Below are 21633 nucleotides of genomic sequence, written 5' to 3' on the forward strand. Positions count from 1 at the left end.
ACTTGCTGTTATACTAACAGAACCATATTTTGAGCATTGATTTTTTTCTGGCACGAAGGGTCAGTGGTGATGCTGTTACTACCTTGGCACAAAGCACACAGCCATTTGTACCATCCATCATATTGGATGCAGTAAAGTTATCCTAGTGATCTGCACTTGATACAAAGACGATGATGCAAATGGCAAATCTCAATCTAAATAATGCCTTTAAAAATACTAACAGCTTGATTTTTCACTCCTGTCTCCTTTACATCCTTCTTTCTTTCATCTCTTTACCAAATGTAGAAAAACCTCAGAGCACAGCTCCCTTCCTATTTGTATTTTAGAAAGGTCATTTGTAAGCTGACAAATCAGTGTTACCCAAGGGTTCTATTAACAGATTCTGTCTGCTCTGTTAACATACCCTATTTGTCTGCTGTTAATAAAGCAAAAGTGATAGCAAATGTTCTAGGTGGTTCAGCTTAATGGAAAGTCCTGGGACTTGGAGAATAGTTTGTGCCATCTCATTTCTCTGAAGTCTAACAATAGTCTTTGAGGCTTTGTACCTTTGACAGGCACAATCAACAGCTGACCTGCTACTGTCTGACCAGTATGCCTGGGAGCAAAACTGCATGCTTGGGGGGTTTGCATAAGAAAGAGGGATTTCTCAGCACTTCCCAGGATCTACTGTCCTGCTGCAAGAGCAAACCCCGTGTCTGGGGACTAGAGGGATGGCTGGTGAACCTTCCAGAGCTCCTCACCCCTACTGTCGAATGTGTGCCTCCAGGCATGTGAGGTATTAACAGAGGACTTGCGCCTCTTTTCACAGATTTATAGATTCGTGGTACATAGTCTGTCCTTCCTTGCAAGCTACGAATGCTGAAGATGAACATACGGACATCTTCTAGGAATCAGCTGGGGATGGCAGGGGGAGCGATATCTGATACTTCCTAAGGATATGGGCAAAGTTTGGCCAGCTCTTTTCAGATTTGAGATCAAGATTTAACCTACCAAACCACCCCTGTCATGTGGAGATAGGCCAGTAACAAAATTACAGGAGCTCTCTACCAGGTGATTTGATGACAACTCATATCTAACTGAGTTTGGTTTTACTAAGGGCTCGGACTGTAAATCCAAATGTAACTCCTTCTTCCTTAACAAGGAAAAAAATCCCACTCTGAAAATTAGACCTCTGAAAGAAATCAATTCATTTCCTTACATTGCAATTTAAGTTGTTTGTTGAACCAATTATACACTTCAAAAAGCAGAAGCCTCATATTTTTTCTCTTGTCAATAAACAAGGCCCTGTCTTTTGTGTAAATGCTTATGTGAGCCAGTACTGTGGTTCTTGTTTTGACTAATCACCTGAACAGCTGTAACAGCTTTCAGAGTTTTCTGCATGTGTCGTCCAGATGGCAAACGGATTCTAATTCAGCATAGCATCTACATTTAATTATAACTGATGCAAAGTCTTGGGATTTGCATGGAGAGATAAGATTTGGAAAAAAAACCTAAGATGCTGACCCTATGTGTGAAGGGAAGGAAAAAAAAAAAAAAAAGAGCCCAGCTCTTAACTGCTTGTTTTGAAACAAAAGATATGGGGGTTGTTTTTCCAACCTAGTTAGGTCAGAAGACAGAAACCAATAACTGTATTTGTCCAAGTCAATACTTCCTCCCCACCCCGAGCTGTGCTCAGAGAAAATCTGTTATGCAGAATCACAAAAAGAATGGTTCTGGGTTTACTGACGTGGTCTGTTTGGCTGGATCAACACCTTTCTTGTGATCAAAACCCACAGACCTCTATCGTAAACACAAATTATTCCAGCAGATTCTCAAAACTAGTAAGAAAGGGGTTAAATGGAAAATAAAAGTACAAAAGTTCACAGATCTGAAGGCACACGGTAGAATATCTGTTCTTCTATGCTGTGCTGGCCAGAAAAGTTACTTTGCACACAAATTACTTTAACAGATTTACTATAGTGTAGTTCACAATTTTGTTTCTGATTTTTTCATCTTTCTGTAGAGGCCTCCTGGAGCTTTTTTCTATCTGTTCATGGTAATATATAGCAAGTTTCAAGATGAACTGCTAAAAAAACCAGTTTTCCCAATGCTGCTTTAATGCTTTCTTTAAAGCATAATGAGTCAATATGTTGTTGTCCAAAAAGACACATGAAAAAAAATGCATTTTTCACAATTTGCTAGGCAGTTGTGTGGCTCCCCATGGGTCCTCTGGCTGTGTTCTCACTCATTCTTCAGCTCAGAAGTAGCATGACACAGGTGGAGTGATGTGTTCTTTGCAGCTGCTCCGTCCAGCATCGGGAGACTCCTTTCTCCTTGGAGGAGTTACAGGCTGTGCCACTGCTACCCAGCTTCTCCAGCAGAGAAAGGCAGCAGGCTGTTCACACTGTCAAAAATAGGAAAATGGGGAAAAGAGAAGATATTTTTAAGGGAAAAATATTTAAAGCCAACTTTTTATGTCCTGGGGAATCCACAAATTGCATAAGCAAAAGCTTGGGGAGTTATGGGATGAAGATTGTTATTGTTTTTTCTTTATAATATTTCAAAGTCACATTGATCTTGAGATACAATACAGTTTTCCCAGAAAATCAGAGGAACACTAGAGTTCCTTAAAATGATAGTTGTGGTTGGATCAGGAAAGGAGATTTTTTTTCTCTATTACATATTTCTCTATTTTTCTTTCAGGGAAGCCAGCTGAAAACTCCTTACTTTGTATCTGAACAATGGGGCTCTTACTTCATGGACAGATTGCCAGGGATGGAAAATGCAGAGGAAACTTTAGTTCGCACGTGGTCCTGTAAATGTATAAGCACTTACAGCACTATTGCAATCCCTAGTCTTGAAGCAATAGCAGGTAAGGAAGATGGCTTTTTTTTTTTCTAATGAGCATGTAGTATTCATAGTAACTTTGTAATACTGTAGATCTATTTTTGCGATTACGTGTATCCAAAAGACATTAAAAAATACTCTGTTCATATCACACAATCATTAATGGTAGTGGCTGTTAAGTACTTTGATGTTTGTGCTTTTAAAGTTGTCTGATAACACCAGTTTTTTGTTTGTCTCTGCACGTGTTAGATATTGAATTTATGCTATGTTAGAAGCCATTCTGTGGCTTGCTTTGGAAGTGTTGGCCTAGACGAAGCACATCGGTCAGCCACACTCTGTGAAACTCTGCCCGAACCACAGCTCCACTTGCAGGGCCAGCAAAGGCTTTAGACCACAAACATGCCACCAAGTTTCCAGCTACAGATGAAGGGGTGAGAACCAGAAAGGCAGGTCTGTATAAATTAGTGAGTAGTATCACTGCCTGTCATCGGTGGTGGAGCCCCTGCAGAGTCTGTTCCTCCATGAGGAGGGACAATGTGTGCCATCCCTTACTGTGTAGGACTGGTGCTGGGACAGGGGCTGGCATCTGGAAAACTTATACCCCAGAGCTAAAGGACAGGGGAGAAATAACTTTTTTAAGTTGCAGCTGTGTGCAGGCTCAAAGCTGAAGATAGGAGACATCTCTGGTTTCTTAGAGAGAGAGGTATTTCTTGTTTGTTTGTGCAGAAGAGCAGATGTTCATTATTATGGATGTTGAGGAATTCCTGACTCCTCTCGAATACCTTGTCTGACTCCTGTCACAGCAAGCTGTGAGAGCCCCTGCTTTGCCAAGCCATGAAGATTTTGTCTGCAGTTGTAGTCATAGCTTAGCTGAGGTATTCGGGAATAACTAACTAGAGAGATTCAACAGGGTTATGCGAGTATGATGCGCTCCAGCTTTTCCTTTTCTATTCATCTACTTTAATTACCAGCAGAGGACTTTCCACTGCCAACCTGCAAAAAAGCAGGCCTTCCCTGGAGGTGTCCTGCACCCTCCACTGAGTTGTGCACTCACTATTATTAATATCTGCCCCGGCCTTTGTGCCTCTACACAAGCGATAGCAAGTATATGGTTGATAGAATAACACAACACTCCTCCTCCTATTCTAAATGCCTCATTCACAAGTCCATCTGTTTCTTTGCTTTTCTGCTATTTAATGTCTCCTCATTTGTAGCTCCCTTACAGTTTTTGTCCGTTTTCAAGCCCAGTAATATTGGAAGCCAAATTTTCCAAACCAGGATCCATTACCAAGGGAATGTTACATTCAAGTTCACACACTAAAATTAAAAGGTGTAGGGGTCTGTCTGAAAAATGGTGTTTTGCATAAACCATGGTTTCTAATACAGCCTCCTCCACTTCAGGAAGTTTGGTATAAGCCAAGTAGAGGCAGGTACTTTTATCTGTCATACCTGCATAATCTGAACTTTGCCTGCAAGGAGCAGGTGATCGCTCTTGTGTGGCTTTTTGATCAAAATTCCTGATACCCATTTAAATAATATGTCCTGTGTCACGTAGGCATTCCAGCAATAACTGCAGAAGGTCTCTTTGACTGAGAACATAAAATATAAATAACATTTTATTTATTAAACAAGTTTTTGGAGAAAAATTCACTAAAACAACTAGCCAGTGCTAGCATTTTACGTTGATATTTAACAATTATTTGATTCTAAAAGTTTTATTCATATTTCAAGCTAATGCTTTTACTTTGATTCAGATCATGGTTGGTATTTTTATAGAAGTCCCAGTTCAGAATATTCCATTATGAGTAGCTGTGGAATTTTAGGGTTCATGCTGGAATTTGGTGAGTTTGCTTTGTTTCTTGTTTGCAAATAAAATATTAAAAAAGAGGGCCCTAAATCCTAGAAAAGAGAACCCAAGAAGCTTTTAAACTTCATGATTGTTAACCTAATCTCCTGAATGTGTCTTATAGCCTCTGAATGGTGAGGTTTGTCATAGGATTAAAAATTACTACAAGCAAGACTGAGCGATGTTGCAACTCAAGAAAACTGCATTTCAGAGAAGTATTAGTGCAAATATAAATATTTTATGGAAACAGCGTTAATTTCACACTTTGGCGATTTGATAACCAAGTTTGTGTCATGCATGAGGATAATATGTTCTTTTAAATCTTGCATGCTATATGAAATCCGATCATGCTTTGCCCGTATGGTATGGATGCATAAGTTTTTCTTCATGCCTTATTATTATTTCAATTAGCTAGTACAAGAGAAAAATCTGTTATAATTTGCCAAAGCTGTCTCTTTAAAGACCCTACAGATCTGTACCCTGCCACTTGCTGCAGGAGTTTGAGTCATCAGCCTGCTTGCTGTATAAATATAATGATGAAATTGCCAGTGAACCATGGCAAAGAAGTTCATGTTTCTGCTTAGAGTGGCAAATAATCTGCACAATGGAAAGCCCACAGCAGCTGTGGCTGAGGCACAACGTGTGGGTCTTAGATACACGGGTCTGCCCGTCACAGATCAACTACAAATTGCAAACCTCACACTCTTCAACATATGTTTTAAAAGTGAATGCCCTTGAAGAGTCAATTATTACCACAAAAGTCATGAATTTCACTAAGCGGGTAGCCATGTACTCCCTTATATATCCTGAAAAATATCATTCATATTTACTGCTAAAGTGAAAAAAAAATCCTCCATACTTTAATACATTAGTCAATGGTTTTTCATTGACATTCCATCATTTAAATTCAAATCCAGCTCCTATTAAAATTAAATTAGTCTTTCCTGTAACTAGAGTGATAATTATGTACTCTTACTTACTCAAATAATACAATAGCATGATAATTTCCTTAAATGTATAGAACTATCTATATCATATATTACTTGTTAATTAGTAGTAATCTTTTATATTTAAAGCCTTACCTCACAACCACGCTTTTACTTACTAGCTTCAGTATAAAAATGTATCTATACAATATCAGCTCAAGACTGCTTTGAGGATTTTAACTGCTTTGGCGCTTAGCTGCTATAAATGCTATATAGTTGCTACTGAATATAGTTGCTACTGAAAAGCCAAAGAGGTAATTTTTATAAAGAAACTTTTGGTACAAGATATGGATTTTTAAAAAATTGGTATACATATACAGCAGGAACATTTCTGAGGTCTTTTGGTTCTGAGTTTTTGACACAAGTAGAAAAAAAAATGGGTAGCAAAGATAATTGACTGGAGAGATGATGCATGTTCTGAATGTATGAACAGCATCTTTCTCTGTGTGTAAATTAAAGAGGACCAGATCATGTAGATCTGATTCATCTGTTCCCAAGAAACCAGTTTCAGTGTTTTTAATTTAAGAGAAAGAAAAACATGCTCAGCAGGACAGACAGATATAATTAATTTATTTTTTCAGCTGCAAAATACAACTGAAACTGACAATAAACTTCATTTCAGCCATAACAAATTATTATTCAATAAAACAGAACTAACTTGTAAAAAGTCTTCGAGACCCAGTTATTTCCCAAAGGGTCTGAAACACCACCTTTCCCAAAGGATTTGACTACTTGGTAGTAATTTTCAACACAGCAAGGACAGCTTTCAGTGTATTACAATTTGTTCAGCCTCTCCTTCCTCCTCCAGAAAGGTGTATTCACTTGTGCCCCTGAAGGCCATGTCAAATCATGCAGAACCCAAAAGATTACTTCCTGGCCAATAACTGACAGAAATGTTCCTGCCATCATTATTCTGCTCTGTGAGATGTCAAAGTACAGCCACCTCTGAAAGATTAAAGGGAGAACTCATGAGCAACTCATTAAGAAAGGGGGAACCACTCAGACATTTCTGCTTTAAAGTTATCCTTCAACTCAGGCAGCATAATTTCATTTACAGGCTGTAATTGAAGCTATAATTGGGTTTTGACTAGATTGTAGACTTATGGGGTGAGTTTGGATTGCTTCTTTAAAAACCCTGGTGGTACTACAAAGTGTTGATAATTTTTGAGTGTGAAAAACAGCGAAAGTAAGTAAGTCACCAAGTATTGGAAATATTTATTAGACCAGGTTGGAATTTTACATAACCTGCAATGTCACATGTATAAGAAAAAGTTGCTGGAAGCATTTATGTACTCTGGATTGGTGCCTAACGTATTCCCTCTCGATTAAGATGGTAAAACACACACAATAAACAATGTAGGCTTTGTCTTCACTGCTTAAAAAGCTTAATGTGTGACTGTGTGTGGCTTTTCACCTTAAGGTAAGCAATGTTTGTCACTCATCCAGAAGAAAGAATAGGGAAAGGGAAAGAAAACATTTGTTCTACAAGAGAGGGGAACGTGACAAATTTAACCCAAGTTTGGAGAGTAAGGCTGATCTTGGTGAGTCTACCTGAAAATGAAAGTAAAGGGGTATATCATCACTGCATTTATCTTAATACAGCTCCTTCACAGTATCAAAATGCAACTTATTTACTTTTATTAATCAGTCAGAAATGCCTGTAATCTCAAACAATTTCTTATTTTCAGGCTAACTTTTTCACCCTACCTCAGAAGCCCTTCCCACTGCTCTTAGACCCAGGATGAATCATTCAGACAGACATTAATTAACAGATCCCTGAAAGAATAATACCTGCTAGTGGGATCTTGGCATTCTCTTAGGATTTTTTTTTAAATTAAGTCTTCATCTAAATATTTTTAAATAGTACAGTCTAATATTTAATTTTGACCAGTTCCAGATCAAGCAAAGAACCACATAGGGCTATTTTCTCAAGGGACCTCCAAAAATGACCATTTAAACTAAAACAAAAAAGAGGTAAATTTCCCTTTTGTACAAATTTTCTCATATAAACACAAAACAGCAAAGGAATTTCTAAGGCTTTCCTTCACTGCAGCCTCTGTCAGGCTCAAATGCAAGTTCAGTACATAGCTGTTTTGCTCAAGCCAGGGCCAGCAGTCCCTTGGCCAGAGGGTACACCCAAAGTAACGTGAATTGTTACTGCCAAGATAACTGTGGTGAAACTGCATGCCACGGGCAATCACAACAGCCATGATGGGATGGTCTCTCCATCCCCCAGGCACTCATCCCTCTGCAAAACTGACAGCGAGGCTGCTGCTACACGTCTCCCTGCAGTTTGCCACTTGGCTTTTCTCCCATGTCACCCTCTTCCATGTTAGATATGGCAGAAGGGTAACCAGTAAAGGACCCCAATGACAGGAAAGCTGTTCTTCAGGACAAGTTCGTGCTACAGATGTCTGCTGGCAGAGCCACAGACGTGATCTCCCACCAATACACCTGTGTTGGCAAAAGCTTCTACATTAAAGGTGCAATTAAATGAGCAAACCTGCACTTTTGCTGAGTCTAATTTTAGTCTTTATTCCAAAGTGCCCAGGAATCATAGAATAGTTTGGGTTGGAAGGGACCTTCAAAGGTCATCTAGTCCAACCCTCTGCCATGAGCAGGGACATCTTCAACTAGAGCGGGTTGCCCAGAGCCCCATCCAGCCTGGCCTGGGATGTTTCCAGAGATGGGGCATCTACCACTTCTCTGGGCAACCTGTGCCAGTCTTTCACCATGCTCATAATAAAAAAATTCTTCCTTATGACCAGCCTGCATCTGCCTGTCTTTAGTTTAAAACCATTACCCCTTGTCCTATCACAACAGGCCCTGCTAAAATATCTGTCCTCATCTTTCTCGTAGGCTCCTCTAAGTACTGGAAGGCTGCAATGGGGTCTCCCTGGAGCCTTCTCTGCTCCAGGCTGAACAACCCCAACTCTCTCAAACCTGTCCTCATAGGAGAGGTGGCTCCAGCCCTCTGATAACTGGCTCATATAACACACTGCAAGTGCCAACTACCTCCTCCTCCTCCTGCTCCTCCTCCAGCAATGACTTTCATGTAACTGATAACAAGAATGCTTTTGTCGTGCTGAATTCACTATTTTAGGAGCTTTGTTTTAGTACAGCAAACATCTGACCTCCTGTTTAGGAAAATCAGCCTTAGAAGTTTTGCTAAAAATAACTACTTTCAGATAAATCCACTTGTGACCTTGAGGGGTTTTTTTTTGTTTTTGCCGTTAGTATACTCCTTCACATTCTGAGCCCTTGCTGCAAGTGCTGCTTTGACTGTTACAAAATATAAATGGGTCAAGAGATAAAAACACTTAGCGTTTAAAAGAAAACCAACACCTGTTACAGTTTACGTGCAGACTGGCAAGTCAGGTCACTCAATAGCTCAGCCGAACTGATGAGCTCCCCTGCAGCAGTTGTGCTTTCTCCACTGTTGAATTATTGTTAGAAATTGTTACCATTACAAAATTAATTTTTTCCTTTTTTTTTTCAACAGCAACTTTGTAATACCATGAAAAATTTATGGCAAAGGTTCTAAGCCAATGTAAATTACTGGAATTCCTGTAAAAGCAAAAGAGATAATACTGGCTGGCAATCTGCCTCTATAGTTATACCACCTGGATGCTGAGCTGTAAGACGTAACTCTTTCTGTGTCTTCTGAGATTTGCCACAATTAAGCAGTTCAAAGACTTTTCAAGTTAAAACTTGGATATAGCTCATGAGGCTTCAGTTTTCCTCCCTGTGCCTTTTTCTTGGTGATAATCGGGAGGATATATTTGGATTCCCTTAAGAACACAACCCTGCTGTTTACTGGGAGGTTTCTGCAGCATCTGGCTCCAGCCCTGCTGACTGCCAGGGAGCAGATCTCAGCAAGGGGAGGGGAGTTTGGCTTTCTGCAGGGCTTCGCAGTCGTCACTGGGATGCTGCTAGGGTGTCATGATTAAAAAATGTTGGCTTTGCTTTTGTTGGTCAGTACTGCAAAATGATTCCTGACATTTCTGCTCTGTATTTTGGGAGAAATCTCTTTCGGTCTTAGACTGTGCTTTTAATTGAAAAACATGCCTTCCATCTGAAGAGCTTAGTTAAGATTATATTTGTTTAATGTATTGGTTTGTTCAAGGAAATCTCAAAAAAGGATTAGACGTGAGTATTGAGTTTATCAAGCAGGCTTGTGTCTGGATTAGATTATAATTGTCTTCCATTCAGTTACTCAAATATTTTCCTGATCACTCATCGAGAATATTACGTTTTCCCTTCTTCTTGTGGTTTCTTTTTCCTTCCTAATGCCTGGAACTCTAGTTTTTCTTCTGATAAAAGCTTGTGGCTTTCATTTAGTTTGCTCACACTGACTGAATGCACACAGACACTGAGATGTTCTCAGCTTAATAACTACGAAATAAACCCAGCTGTAATACCTAAATGCATAGATATGTGTGTACATAAACATCAGAGCACAATGTTTTAATTAATGTTGTGTAATACCTGGATCTGGATAACTGGCACATGGCAAATGGAACACAGTAACTGAGAGTGGTTACTGTTCAAACATCTTCATTTCCACTTTATTTACCCCAGGGCTGTGGAGTCCTGCAGGTGAGGTAGGGCAGGTCAGGAGTCCTGCTTCTGAGCTCAGCCTAAGGCTTGTAACTCGTGAGGGCTGCCCAAGCCACTGGGAAACACTGGTAATACTAAATGGTCACTGCAAAGGAAACTGGTTTTCATCACTCACACTCAGGCTCTGGTGTGGGAGCAAAGAAATAAGTGGGACAGAAATTCAGGGGGATGCATCTACTAACCTACGTTGCTGTAGATCTAGAAAGGGACATAGACCTTGACAACCTTCATGTCTGACTTCTAGGAGTCTTTGACTGTAAAAGTTAATATGCTATTTGTCTTGGGAACAAAATGAGTCTAGGTGGAATTATCCAAGTATGACAGAAGAATTCTGAGAGTATGGTCCTCAAGCAATTTGGTAGAGCCATCTAGTTCATTCTTCCAGACTCAGGTTTGTTCAGGGTTGCCTTCAGTTTGTTCAGGGTTGTTGGTTTGTTTTTTTTTTAGGAGAGTGCAATAAAGGATGAATTTTGTGCTGAATTCATTATCAGTGTTGGTTAGAACTTATTAGAGCCTCGCTGTGAAATAATCTCTCAGAGAGGACTGGGTATCTGTCCCCTCCCTTAATTTATGACTCTCCATCAGGATTAGGTGAGAAGTGGGTGGCAAGATGCAAAGATCTGCTAAGACAGCAGCAGTTGTGAGCATGCACAGCAGCAGAACCTGAAGACATTTTCTGGCAAAAATACTAGGAAAACAACTTGGAAATAAGCCACTATTTTTTTTTTTTTTCCTGAAACTGGCTTTATTAAATACTGTACCTTATTTTTCACTTGTTTTTGCATCAAGCTGTGGCCTGTGCAAGCAGTTCAGTTTAGTGAAACAGAGCTGCTTATAGCTTCCCTGGGTCATCAGTGCTAACATGGAATAAGACCAGATACAAAATGAATTACTGCAGTGTCCAGGAGGCAGAGTCCAGACCTGTATCATTGTTGTTTGTTGATTGGTCAGTATTGCTGGACCTAGTGATACCATTACCGCTTACATCAAAAGAAGTTGGATCGAGCTGTGGTGGTCAATTCACATGATGCCTTTGCAATCCAGGGCAACTGTGATTTATTTTAAGTTGCAAAGTTTTTGCATAACTTAGTCTAAATGAACTTACAGAAGTCTTCATCTATGACATTTTCTGGATCTCCATTTTTTCATAGATTTTGCATTCCCTCAAAAAAAGTCTTTATTTCTCTTTCCATTAGTACTTGTTTTTCTTCCTCACTGTGTGTAGCCACTAAGCTTCCACATATGCCTTTCTGGATCAATCCAGAGCTTTCTCATAAATATATCACACAAATAAAGAAATAATATAGAATATTGCATACTCCAGGCAAAGCAGGTGCAGGAAATGAAATCATTGATGAAAAACAACTGGAAGTAGAGGAGGATTTTTACTATATGTGTGATACGTAAAGTCTGCTTAGTGGGTGAAGAATAGTATTTGCTTCATGCAACTTTCACTGATGCCTTGGGCAACATTTTGGCATATAGACACCTTCTGATCATCTTCCAAAGTCAACTTGCTCAGACAAAAACAATATTCAAATGGATAGATTGGGATTTGAATAGTAAAAAAGTCGTTATTCTCTTTCAGACTCTTGTGCATTGTATATAGAATGGGCTTGGTGTTTAAGCTGGTTGTGTAAAGCTAGTTTCCCAGGAAATATCAAACAAATGGCCATTTTGATCCAGCTGTTTCTTTTCTTCCACATAAGCAAGTCTGCCCCATTTGTGCTACTTTTTGCTTAAACTAGTCTTGGGACGTTCCAGAATGCTAGGCTAAAAAACTAGTGAAAAGCTTTTATATGAAACTAACTGTGTTGCATTTAACTTTTATAGCTCATAAAGATATTCTGAAATATTTGTTTTCTTTTTTATTATTATTAGTTATTTTGGAAACCTCTATTTTAAATAGAGCTGTCATAAATAGACTCAGCAGCCAGTAAATCCACTGGGCCCCCTGAAGACTAGAATAACATCTGCCTATTCTGCCGTGCTCGCAACAGGCTCCAGAAATTCCCGACTCAGACAAAATGAGAAAATGTCCTTCTTTGACAAGCTGAAGTAACCCACTTTCTAAAGTGTATTTCACTTCCCATTCCTACTTTATTCTAGCCTCTATCTGATGTTTCAGCTGGATCTAAATGCTAATTTGCTTGCTTTAGTTATCTTTAATATGGTTTTAAAGCTGCGGACTTGAATGCTGCCCTAGTGCTGGCCTGTGAATCACTCGTGAGACAGACCTGAGCTTCCTGTTGTTTGTGCCGAAACTGCTCAGGTCGTGGTTTTTGGTTTCACAAAAGCTGCTGAGCACAAAAAAAGAAAAAAAAAAAGTAGAGCATATAGTGCCAGGATATCATCAACTCTAAGTTGCTCCAAATAAAGAATAAAATTTAAAAGTTGTCATTAATAATTTACTGTTAAGATGAGCTGAGTAATAGTTTTTATGTTTTGCTTTGGTTCTAAACGCAACTTGGGAAGGAGCTAACCCTCTTTTGGTGGTTTGGGTTTTTTTTCATTTATTGGAAGGGTAATTGTTTCTTGAATGAAGTTTCATTTGTATGGTTTATTTTAATTTGGTTTCTTGAACTTTGAATATGAGATGAGCATGGGAAGTATCAGTTTTCTGGCGTGAGGGTGGGTGGGTCACAGCTGGCAGTGAAGACTTTTAAAAAAGCTACAGAAAAGAAAGCTCTGACTGTTCAGAACTATTTTAATGCATTCAGTGTTCTTTACAGACTGGAAGTGATGAGCACGCCAAGTTACAAGTGCAGATTTCTAAGAACGCTTGGTACAAAATGATGTTGTTGACACTGGACTGCAAGAAGGCCTAAGAGCGGGTGCCTTTGGGGAATCCTGCTGTTATAGGCATGAAGAAAAAAAAAAAAAGAGAAAGAAGAAACTGAGTTCTTTGTTTTAAACATAGCCCTTTTGTAAGTAGATTGCTGATACAAAGGAGAAAGGTGACAAATTGAAGAATGCACTTGAAAGCATTCTAGTGGGAAAATTCCATCTAGGCTCAATGAAGATTTTTGTTTAAGCATTAGTTAAATCATTTTCTATGACTAGCATTATTTCAACAATCAACTGAATATCCTTTATTGCAGTTGAGTAGACTCTGAAAGTCAGACCGTCAGACAGCTGAAGATGTCAAATAAATACGTAATCACACAATCTGATTGAGTTCTAATGCTGGCTTAAGAAGTACTGCTATTCACCACAGGCTTATCTTTGATGTGATATGGGTTGTGTTGCTAATCAGATGTGCTATGTTTCTGTCTTTCAGATTTACCACTGGATTATAGATTTACACGATTTTCCTCAAATAACTCAGCAACTACTGGGTACTACCCAAGCCCTCCAAGAGCACTGCTGGCAATTGAAGAGTCAGTGACTATGAAATAGGTTGACGTCTTTTTCCTTAAATAACCCTGTGGCCATTACTTAAACTGCTATGAAAGGCTAATTGGTGAAAATGCTGTGTGATGCTTCATAAAATAGAATGATGGATTAAAGCAGACTCCTGTGTAGACTTGTGTTTCACTTGTTGCTCTGGTCCAGCCAGAACAGGTGAGCAACGCATCTAAGTCTTCTGACCACCACTACTTTTTGCAATGTGCTTGTTGGCTTTTTCCATGCACTGTCCACATCCTTCAAGAGAAATATACTAGTAATAACTCATCCCAAGTTACATTCTACATTTTCAAGGATGTTTTCAGTACTATCCCTATTTAAGGTGATGCTGTTGCTACCAAAAGCCCTAGAAAAGCCATGAACCAGACCCTAAGCCATACTTCATTGAGAGTTACCTTGGACTGCCCAGGTTATCACCATAGTATGATCAGTGTTTTGCAGGCTCTGAGGAATTTATTCAGTCACTGTAGCTGTTCTTGGAGATACAGAAAGGCTGAGGCCCAAAGAGAAAGATGCATCATACCCAAAAAGAGACTTGAATGGGATTTAGGCAGCTAAATGCACACCGGCAGTCTTGAAAGCTTTTGTCACGTGCTTCGTATTCCTGAAAGTGCCTAACCACTATTCAACAGCAAGGTTCCCTGCAGCGCCTTTTCCTCCTTTAGTCTTCAATACCTCAAGAGTCAGTGCTCTTCTGCAGAAGGAGGGAAGCCTGTGTACACTTCCCTTCTCAGCTTGAGTGGATTTGAACCCGAGTTCTCCACCTTCCTGGGAGATCCTTGTGAGAGTGGGAAGGACATAGCACCCAGCTATATAGAGCCATCCTTGCTAAGTACAGCCTCAGCCCAAACGAGAAGCAAGACTGAAGAAATGAGCTGAATATGCCCATTTTTATTGACTAATTTAAGCAAACAGGTATCCTGTTCTCTGCGGATTTCTTTCCAAAGACCCATTCTCCAGTGCTTTGGACAGGGAGCCTTCAGTAACTGACACATGCAAAAACATGTCAAAGACATTTGTTTAGTCAGCAGTTGTGTCAGACTATGATGGAAAAATTTTGGATAAATTTCCCTTGAAGTTTAAAGAACAATAAAAATAAACTTTTTTTTCATATTTTCAAGAAAAATAATTTACTTTCTTAGGCCTAGACAATTACCAGAATGGATTTAACTTGTGTTAACATTTAACTTGTGTCACCACAGGTCACTCTGTATTTTTGCAGTTTTACCAGTTAAAATATTTTGTGTCAGAATCAGACACGGACACCATTCCGCCTCATTTCAGAGTTATCAGCTTTTGTTTCCACACTTTTTTCTTACCTTTACATAGGATGTTATTTTTACATTCTTGTGATCCAGCATATTTACAAGTAAAACGCAACATTTCCAATTTAACAGTAAGCATTTTTTTTAAAGGGAAGAATAAAACAAGTGAGGAAAAAAATGAGAAAAGCTTTGCCTAAAACAAGGTGGGTGAGGAAGGAAAATGAAAGTGCCATTCTCCTCCTCGTAAACTATATGCTGAAAATATTACCTTAAGAAGGTACCAATAAGTAACACTTGAGTACATTTTGTAATTTTTAAATTAGCATCAATGTCTTGGGCAGTAAATCTGGCTCATGATAAGAGTATGATTTGTACTAAGCAAGATTAAAATTTCAGATCCCTGATTACAGCATCATTTGAAATTCTGACCTGAATCAAGTAATCCTCTGCAAATAATTTCTAACTAGATTATGATCCAAAACAATATTTTGTGCCCTCACGCTTTTGTTGTTCTGAATTTGGATCTGATTTTTGTAGGTTACGGGGATTTTTTTCTTGCTTTTTAAAGAAAGTTAATTAGTGTTGAATTGTTAATGGAAATTAGAGTGAAAATCATCTAAGTCAGCCCTTGGTTCCTGGCATCTCAGTGGACAAGAAGTAATTTTTTTTTCATGAGAGGGTGACTGATTGCAAGGACAGACTGACACGAGGTTTGCCAGAATAAATACATCTACGGGCTTGCCCGGCTGGGAAGTGACAGTACCCATTTCTGACAAAGGCTGTCACCAGCCATTTGCACTTGCTGCCAGAGGGACCACACAGTAGCAGAGAAAGAAGTAGACCACAGAAGGCCACTGTAAGCATGACTCCATGTGCCACCACAGTCTGTGGCTGCAGGAAGACTTAGGAAAAATAATGGAAGCGTTTGCCCAAAAAACAGATTTCCTGTGAAATCAGGACTCTTACTAAAGACTCTTCTTATTCAAGAATTTCTGAAGATTATGCAGGTCTTATTACGAAGCCCTCCAAAATAAAACAGAGCATTGTCTTTTAGGTTGGATGAAAAGGTTTCATAAATCCAGGCAATTTTTCCAGTCTCTCCAAACAGACTTGTGGTACCAGTACTTGTCGATTCAGCCACCAGGTCACACATGCTCAGCAGTACTGATGGCGGGGCCTGGCTGCCCCGCGTGGCTGCAGAAGTGGAGGTTGGCAATGGAGAAACTTTAGGAAAGCAGTCGCTGCTGTGGTGATGAGAGAGACGCTGGAAATGGAGGTGGCCTGGAGACCAGGGAGAAGATATGCACGTGGCAGAAAATTGGTAAAGAGCTGGCCATATTTAACATGCTGCTGTAAAGGCACCAACTTGGCTTCCTCCTTTTTATTTTTTTTTAAACTCCTGAAAATCTCTGAAATTTCTTGCATTCTGTTGTGAGAGGCCATTAGCAGAAAGATCTCTGAAGTGCCTGCAAAACTATCTTGAGTATTGGCGGGGAGACATAAAGTCATAAAGATTAAAATCACTATGTTTGGTTATATAGCCCTGAAAGCCACAGTTTTGCTTAAAAACAGAGATGAAATACCATGTCTCTTTTGGTATAAAGCATATATGTCTGAATTTTAAAATAAAGAGAGTTTATTTCTGAAAAAAAAGTTTGTTCTCTGAATTTATTTTATAGCTGAGCAGCAAAGAGAAAAAAGGGAGACAAGGTTACCACGGAGCAGTGCAAGGAGAGGTTCGTGCTACAGCCTTGAACAAAGCAAAGCTTGACCCACTCAGAATAAAAGATATATAAATCAACCAAAAACTAGTATAAATTAATACCTTTAATACCTATAGGAAAGTCAGCTTTGATGCAAAGCAGAGCTCACTGCAAGTGTTTCCTGAATAGGGCTTGTTCCTGGAAACTAAAGGCTTCTTAATCCCCAGAGAGTAAAAGTCAAATAAACAAATGCAGATAGCTCATCTGTGGTAGACACGGGGCCCTGCTGGACACAAGCCTTTCTGAGGCTGCTGCTTCCCCAGCTGCTGGGGCTCTGCAGCTCGTATGAGTCCCAGGTGTGTGACAGTGCAGCAGCGCTGGGGCGATTCCTAAGGGAATTCACAGGAAAACTTGTCTGATGATTGGCACCAGGAACAAGCACTCCCAAAAGTGGTTTAAATCTGTGTAAGTAGCAACCAGCCATTTTCCAGCCTGATTATGACAATTTACCTGGGGAAAAAAAAACAGCTACAAAACAGGGACACAGTGACACGAAAAAGTGGGTTCATACACAGATGTGTGACTAGCAGATCTTTTGGGATGCAGGAGGGCTCCTGGCAGGATGTCTGGACCGGCCCTCCAATGTCCTAGGGCTTGAGATGCTGTGTAACCATTGGTCTCACCCATCCCCTGCCATGACCTGAAATGGTCCAAACATTATCTGTGTTCAAACAAATAAACTTTAGTCCTGCCCACATTGCCTAGCATGATGTATTATCACAGCAATTGGCTATAACAACTGAAAACAATATGACCATTTCACCACGACAAGAGAAAACCGTGCCTGCCGTGTCCATCTAGGTCATGTTGTTGCCAGCAGCTGCACAGCCTCTAGGGTTTTTAACAATCTTTTTGACAGATACTTTAGAAACTAATGAAAAATGTAATGTATCTCACAGGCACGTTGGAGATTACTTATTGGTTGATATATTGTAAAATAGGATGCAGAAAATTATCTACTGCACACAGTACACAACAGTGATCTTTGTTTGGTGGAAAATAAATACAAACCCTGGCCCAGCCCCAACTCATTGGCCCCAGTGCACCCTGGATCAAATCTGGCTACAACCAGGCTGAAAACCATGTAATAATCCAGTAAAGCCTGAATTATCATGGATCACAATTGAGATTGCCTGGATTCAAAACTGTTCACTTGTATTTTCCTGAGAAACAGTCATTATCCTGTAGAAACTTCAGTTTTCTTCTTACCAGGAGTCCTAATCCAACCTGAGAGAGGAGTGGGGTACAGCCAACATGTATTGCCCCAGCAAAACGAATGGTTTCCAACCCAGCCTTGGAGTGCATCTCTTCCTTGTAAGTGCATAGTCATATTTTCTAGCTATGTGGAACACTATACAATTTGTAATCCTCTTTCTTCCCATCAGTAGAGATGTGATTTTACATTTCTCGCATCGGCCTTGTTTGAAAAGTGTTTGGACGTGACTTGTCCAATCACATAACAAATAAATATTGTAGTTTCACCTTTAAGTCTTCCCTCCTGGGGCCAAGTATGCATTAAATCATACCAAGGCAAATGACAGCAGAGTATAAGAATGTATAAATTAACAGGGAGCTGCCAACAGTGAGAATGTAATGTCTGAGCTTCCACGCCAGCCTTCATTTGCCACCACAGGGAACAAAAAGTAAGTGTAAAACATCCTTTTGCACACAACCTTGATGTTTTACAGCAGAGTTTCTCAGAAAGGCAGGTTTAGAAATAAAGTCTTCTCCTCTGTAAAAAGGTGAAATTCTCACGTGCCACACCATAGAGCGAGCGATCTGATGGGAGATGTTGCTTCTGACTTCCATGGCAAGGGAGCATGACACAGGGCAGCTGCTGTTCCTCAGTGTCATGGAAGGAACGAGACAAGTTTTCTGGACCATTTGAGTGACTGAATTTTAAAACAAAATATGCCTCTTTTTGTACACATGCTTGGATGCAGATAGAATTTCAGCTGAAGCACAGCATCAGTTTTAGGAAGGAAAACATGCAGCTAAGCTACAGGAACCTTATCTCTGAAAAGAGTGGCAGCTTTACTGGTGTAATGGATATAATGGTGTAGCCACAAACGTCAAACAACTGTCCAAGAACCAGCCCTTCCAGCAAGCACATAGCAGATCTAGAAGGCCCCGGGGGAAAGGCTCAATCCCATTATAAATCCAGTTGCCTGTAATTTTGTTTTCTGCAATTGTGAAAACATCAATCGTCCTTCATGAGTCACAGTAGAGGAAGAAAATATATACATAAAAAATAAAGGTTTTCTCCTGAAGCCCTTCTGCACAAGAAACAAATCCTGGTTTTTTGTAAGCATTATAAATAGAAATGCTTAACTTGAAAACAGAGCCCGGATTAGGGACAAAATAAGATGGAATCCAGGAAGCTGAACAGTCTCGTAGATTTCCAGCTCAAAATGCTTGCCAGCATCTTTACAAACTAGGGATTCCTATCTGCAAATCAGTGGACTAGTACTGTGGCCAGGATAACCCATCATTTTCCTGAATATAGGACAAAGGTGTAAGTGAAATCTTGTCAGGATGAGGTGGGTAGCCACAGCAGTTCTCTGGCAAGCATGGCAAGACCACAGAGGTTTTGCAGCTGACCAGATGTCACAGTTCACAGAGGAGCAAACATCTAAAGCACCGTGTCTAACTTCTGCTCCCACTGCAGCTAAACTGATTTAATCAGAACTGTGCTCAAAAATCCTTCGTGCTGCCCACTCACGCTGCCAGAGCACATACGTAGTTCTCTCACACATGGTCGTAACAACTTTTAAATACTTGCACTGAGGTGAGAAACCATCACAGCCACTTCAAAACGATGTTATGGTTTCCAGCCCCTTTCGCAAATTAGAGGGTGCAAGACACAAAATGGCAGCAGCACAAATGGGAAAAGTCTGCACAGCACCCAGCGCAGCTCTGACAGCCCAGGCAAAGCAGATTGTGTCAGCCAGAAAACTATTTCTGTTTTCCATTGACTACTAAATGTTGAGTACAAACACTTAAGTACTCAGTTTGATTTCCTCATACAAGGTTGAAGAACTTTTAAGAATGAATAAGATCATAAAATATCTTACACTGTATATTTTAGGAAAGCAAACCTATTAACATTCAATAAACCTTCTTCTAGAACAACATTAATGCAACTCTTAAAATTGTGAGTCCATGTGCCTAACATATTTACATTTAAAAGATTAATTTTTAAAGCCTCCACCACCTCTGAAGGATAAAAGTGCAGGTGAATATAACAACTCTTCTCTTGCCTTATCTCAAAATACTACCTGAGAACTGCAGTTTTCTTGCTCCACCATCCCTGTGGAACCTCAGGCTCACACTGGGAATTTAGATAGGTAATCATGAGTGTTGAGCACTCTGCAAATTATAATAATCCAGAGAAAGAAGATGCCATTGTAAATCTTGTGAAACATGAGGTAACATGAGGTTATGAACTTGAGAATTTCTTTTTAAAATCTTGGTTTTATACTGACAAAAGGCTTCAAAAATATCTACTGGAGAGCTGCTGTTGAAGCAGCTGCAGCACTGTTGGAGCCAGACAGCAGCAGTGAACTTTTATATCCCTGTTTTCTCCTTCAAAACTGCCCAGAAAACAAGGGCATGAGTGCCCATATGAATACACACATGAACAGGCAACAATAAAGGGCTAGGATGCCATGACATGGGAATGCAGAAACTAAGGGAAATTACCTGCATTTCATGGGGGTTGGGAGGGATTAGGTCAATTAAATAAACTAAGCACTCCCTGGCAGTAAGCGGGAAAATCTCTAGATCAGTAGTAGACAGGTGATAGAAAATGGAGTACAGATAAAGCTCAAGGAGGATAAGGTTGAAAGTCAGCATAAAATGACATTAATAGCTCGGTAGGGCAATGGCTACAGGGTATCAGGGAATGGAGATTACATGTATTACAATAAATAATAACTACCAAAATATATCTATTATGTGGGGTTTTCCTCTTTCCTCTCACCTTTATCCTGTTATTTTGTAGGATTTGGAGATAGCTGACATATTTCTGATATTAATCCATAGACAAAATTAGCAAAAAAAAAAAAAAAATAAATAAAATAAAAAATAAAAAATAAAAAAATTGTACCCTGAAGACAAGTAAACGACTCAAAGAAAACAGATTTGATAACTACCATTAATATGTCCATCACTAGATTGATATTATTAAAAGTAACTGTACAGGTCTTTGTATGTGTGTATACATACAGGAGTCCACATACAGAAGCCACTGCTCTGCAGAGTGCACTGTAAGTGACCCACAAGTAGGGACGTGTGTATGAGTGAATGATCATGAGGTGGTTGCAGACACCCCTGAAATAGCAGCAGTGCCCTGGAAAGCACAGGAACAAGAACCAAATCCCCAGAACAATACACAATAACCAACTACTGATGCAGACTAATGCAACAACCTCATGAAGGCCCAAAAATTAGGAGCAACAATGAAGCTGTCTTCAAGTGTGCAGAGTTGTTCACTATGGTAGCCTCTAGTGTTGCAAATATAAGTATGATCTTTAAGTGGAAATAAATGTCTAACGCCTGTGTTTTCATTTGATCTAATATCCCCACTTTGAGTCTTGGCTGCAACTAGGGATGCAGGAAATTAGAGTGAGATGGTTACAAAAAGAAATGGAGAGTCATCGACAAGTTCAAATACAGTTACCTTTTCAAATACAGCACCTTTTCATTTACAAATCTCTAGTGTAAGAAGGAAGAGATAGTACAGTAGTATGAAACACAAGAATTGGGGATGGGGCTAAATAAGCAACTTGTGGATATTTTCATGAATTCCAGCAGTTGTTACCTGCTTGGCTTTCCACATATCAAGTGACTCCATAAAATAGGTGGATTCCAGCCTTAAAAATTCTAGTCATTGGAGACAGTGTGTTACAAATGGAAAA

The 21633-nt window shown here is 39.6% G+C and overlaps 1 protein-coding gene across 1 annotated transcript in view; it reads left to right on the plus strand.

Annotated features, from left to right (window-relative positions):
* LOC308038817 (dermatan-sulfate epimerase-like) overlaps positions 1 to 21633 on the plus strand; it is a 184803-nt gene that overhangs the window by 121158 nt on the left and 42012 nt on the right. Inside the window, exons 11-12 of the mRNA XM_080341681.1 lie at positions 2683 to 2851; positions 13559 to 13654. Coding sequence (XP_080197807.1) covers positions 2683 to 2851; positions 13559 to 13654 — 265 coding nt within the window. The remainder of the gene's footprint in view (positions 1 to 2682; positions 2852 to 13558; positions 13655 to 21633) is intronic.

The sequence above is a fragment of the Nesoenas mayeri genome, assembly GCF_963082525.1.
Source record: "Nesoenas mayeri genome assembly, chromosome: 3".
Classification (NCBI taxonomy): domain Eukaryota; kingdom Metazoa; phylum Chordata; class Aves; order Columbiformes; family Columbidae; genus Nesoenas; species Nesoenas mayeri.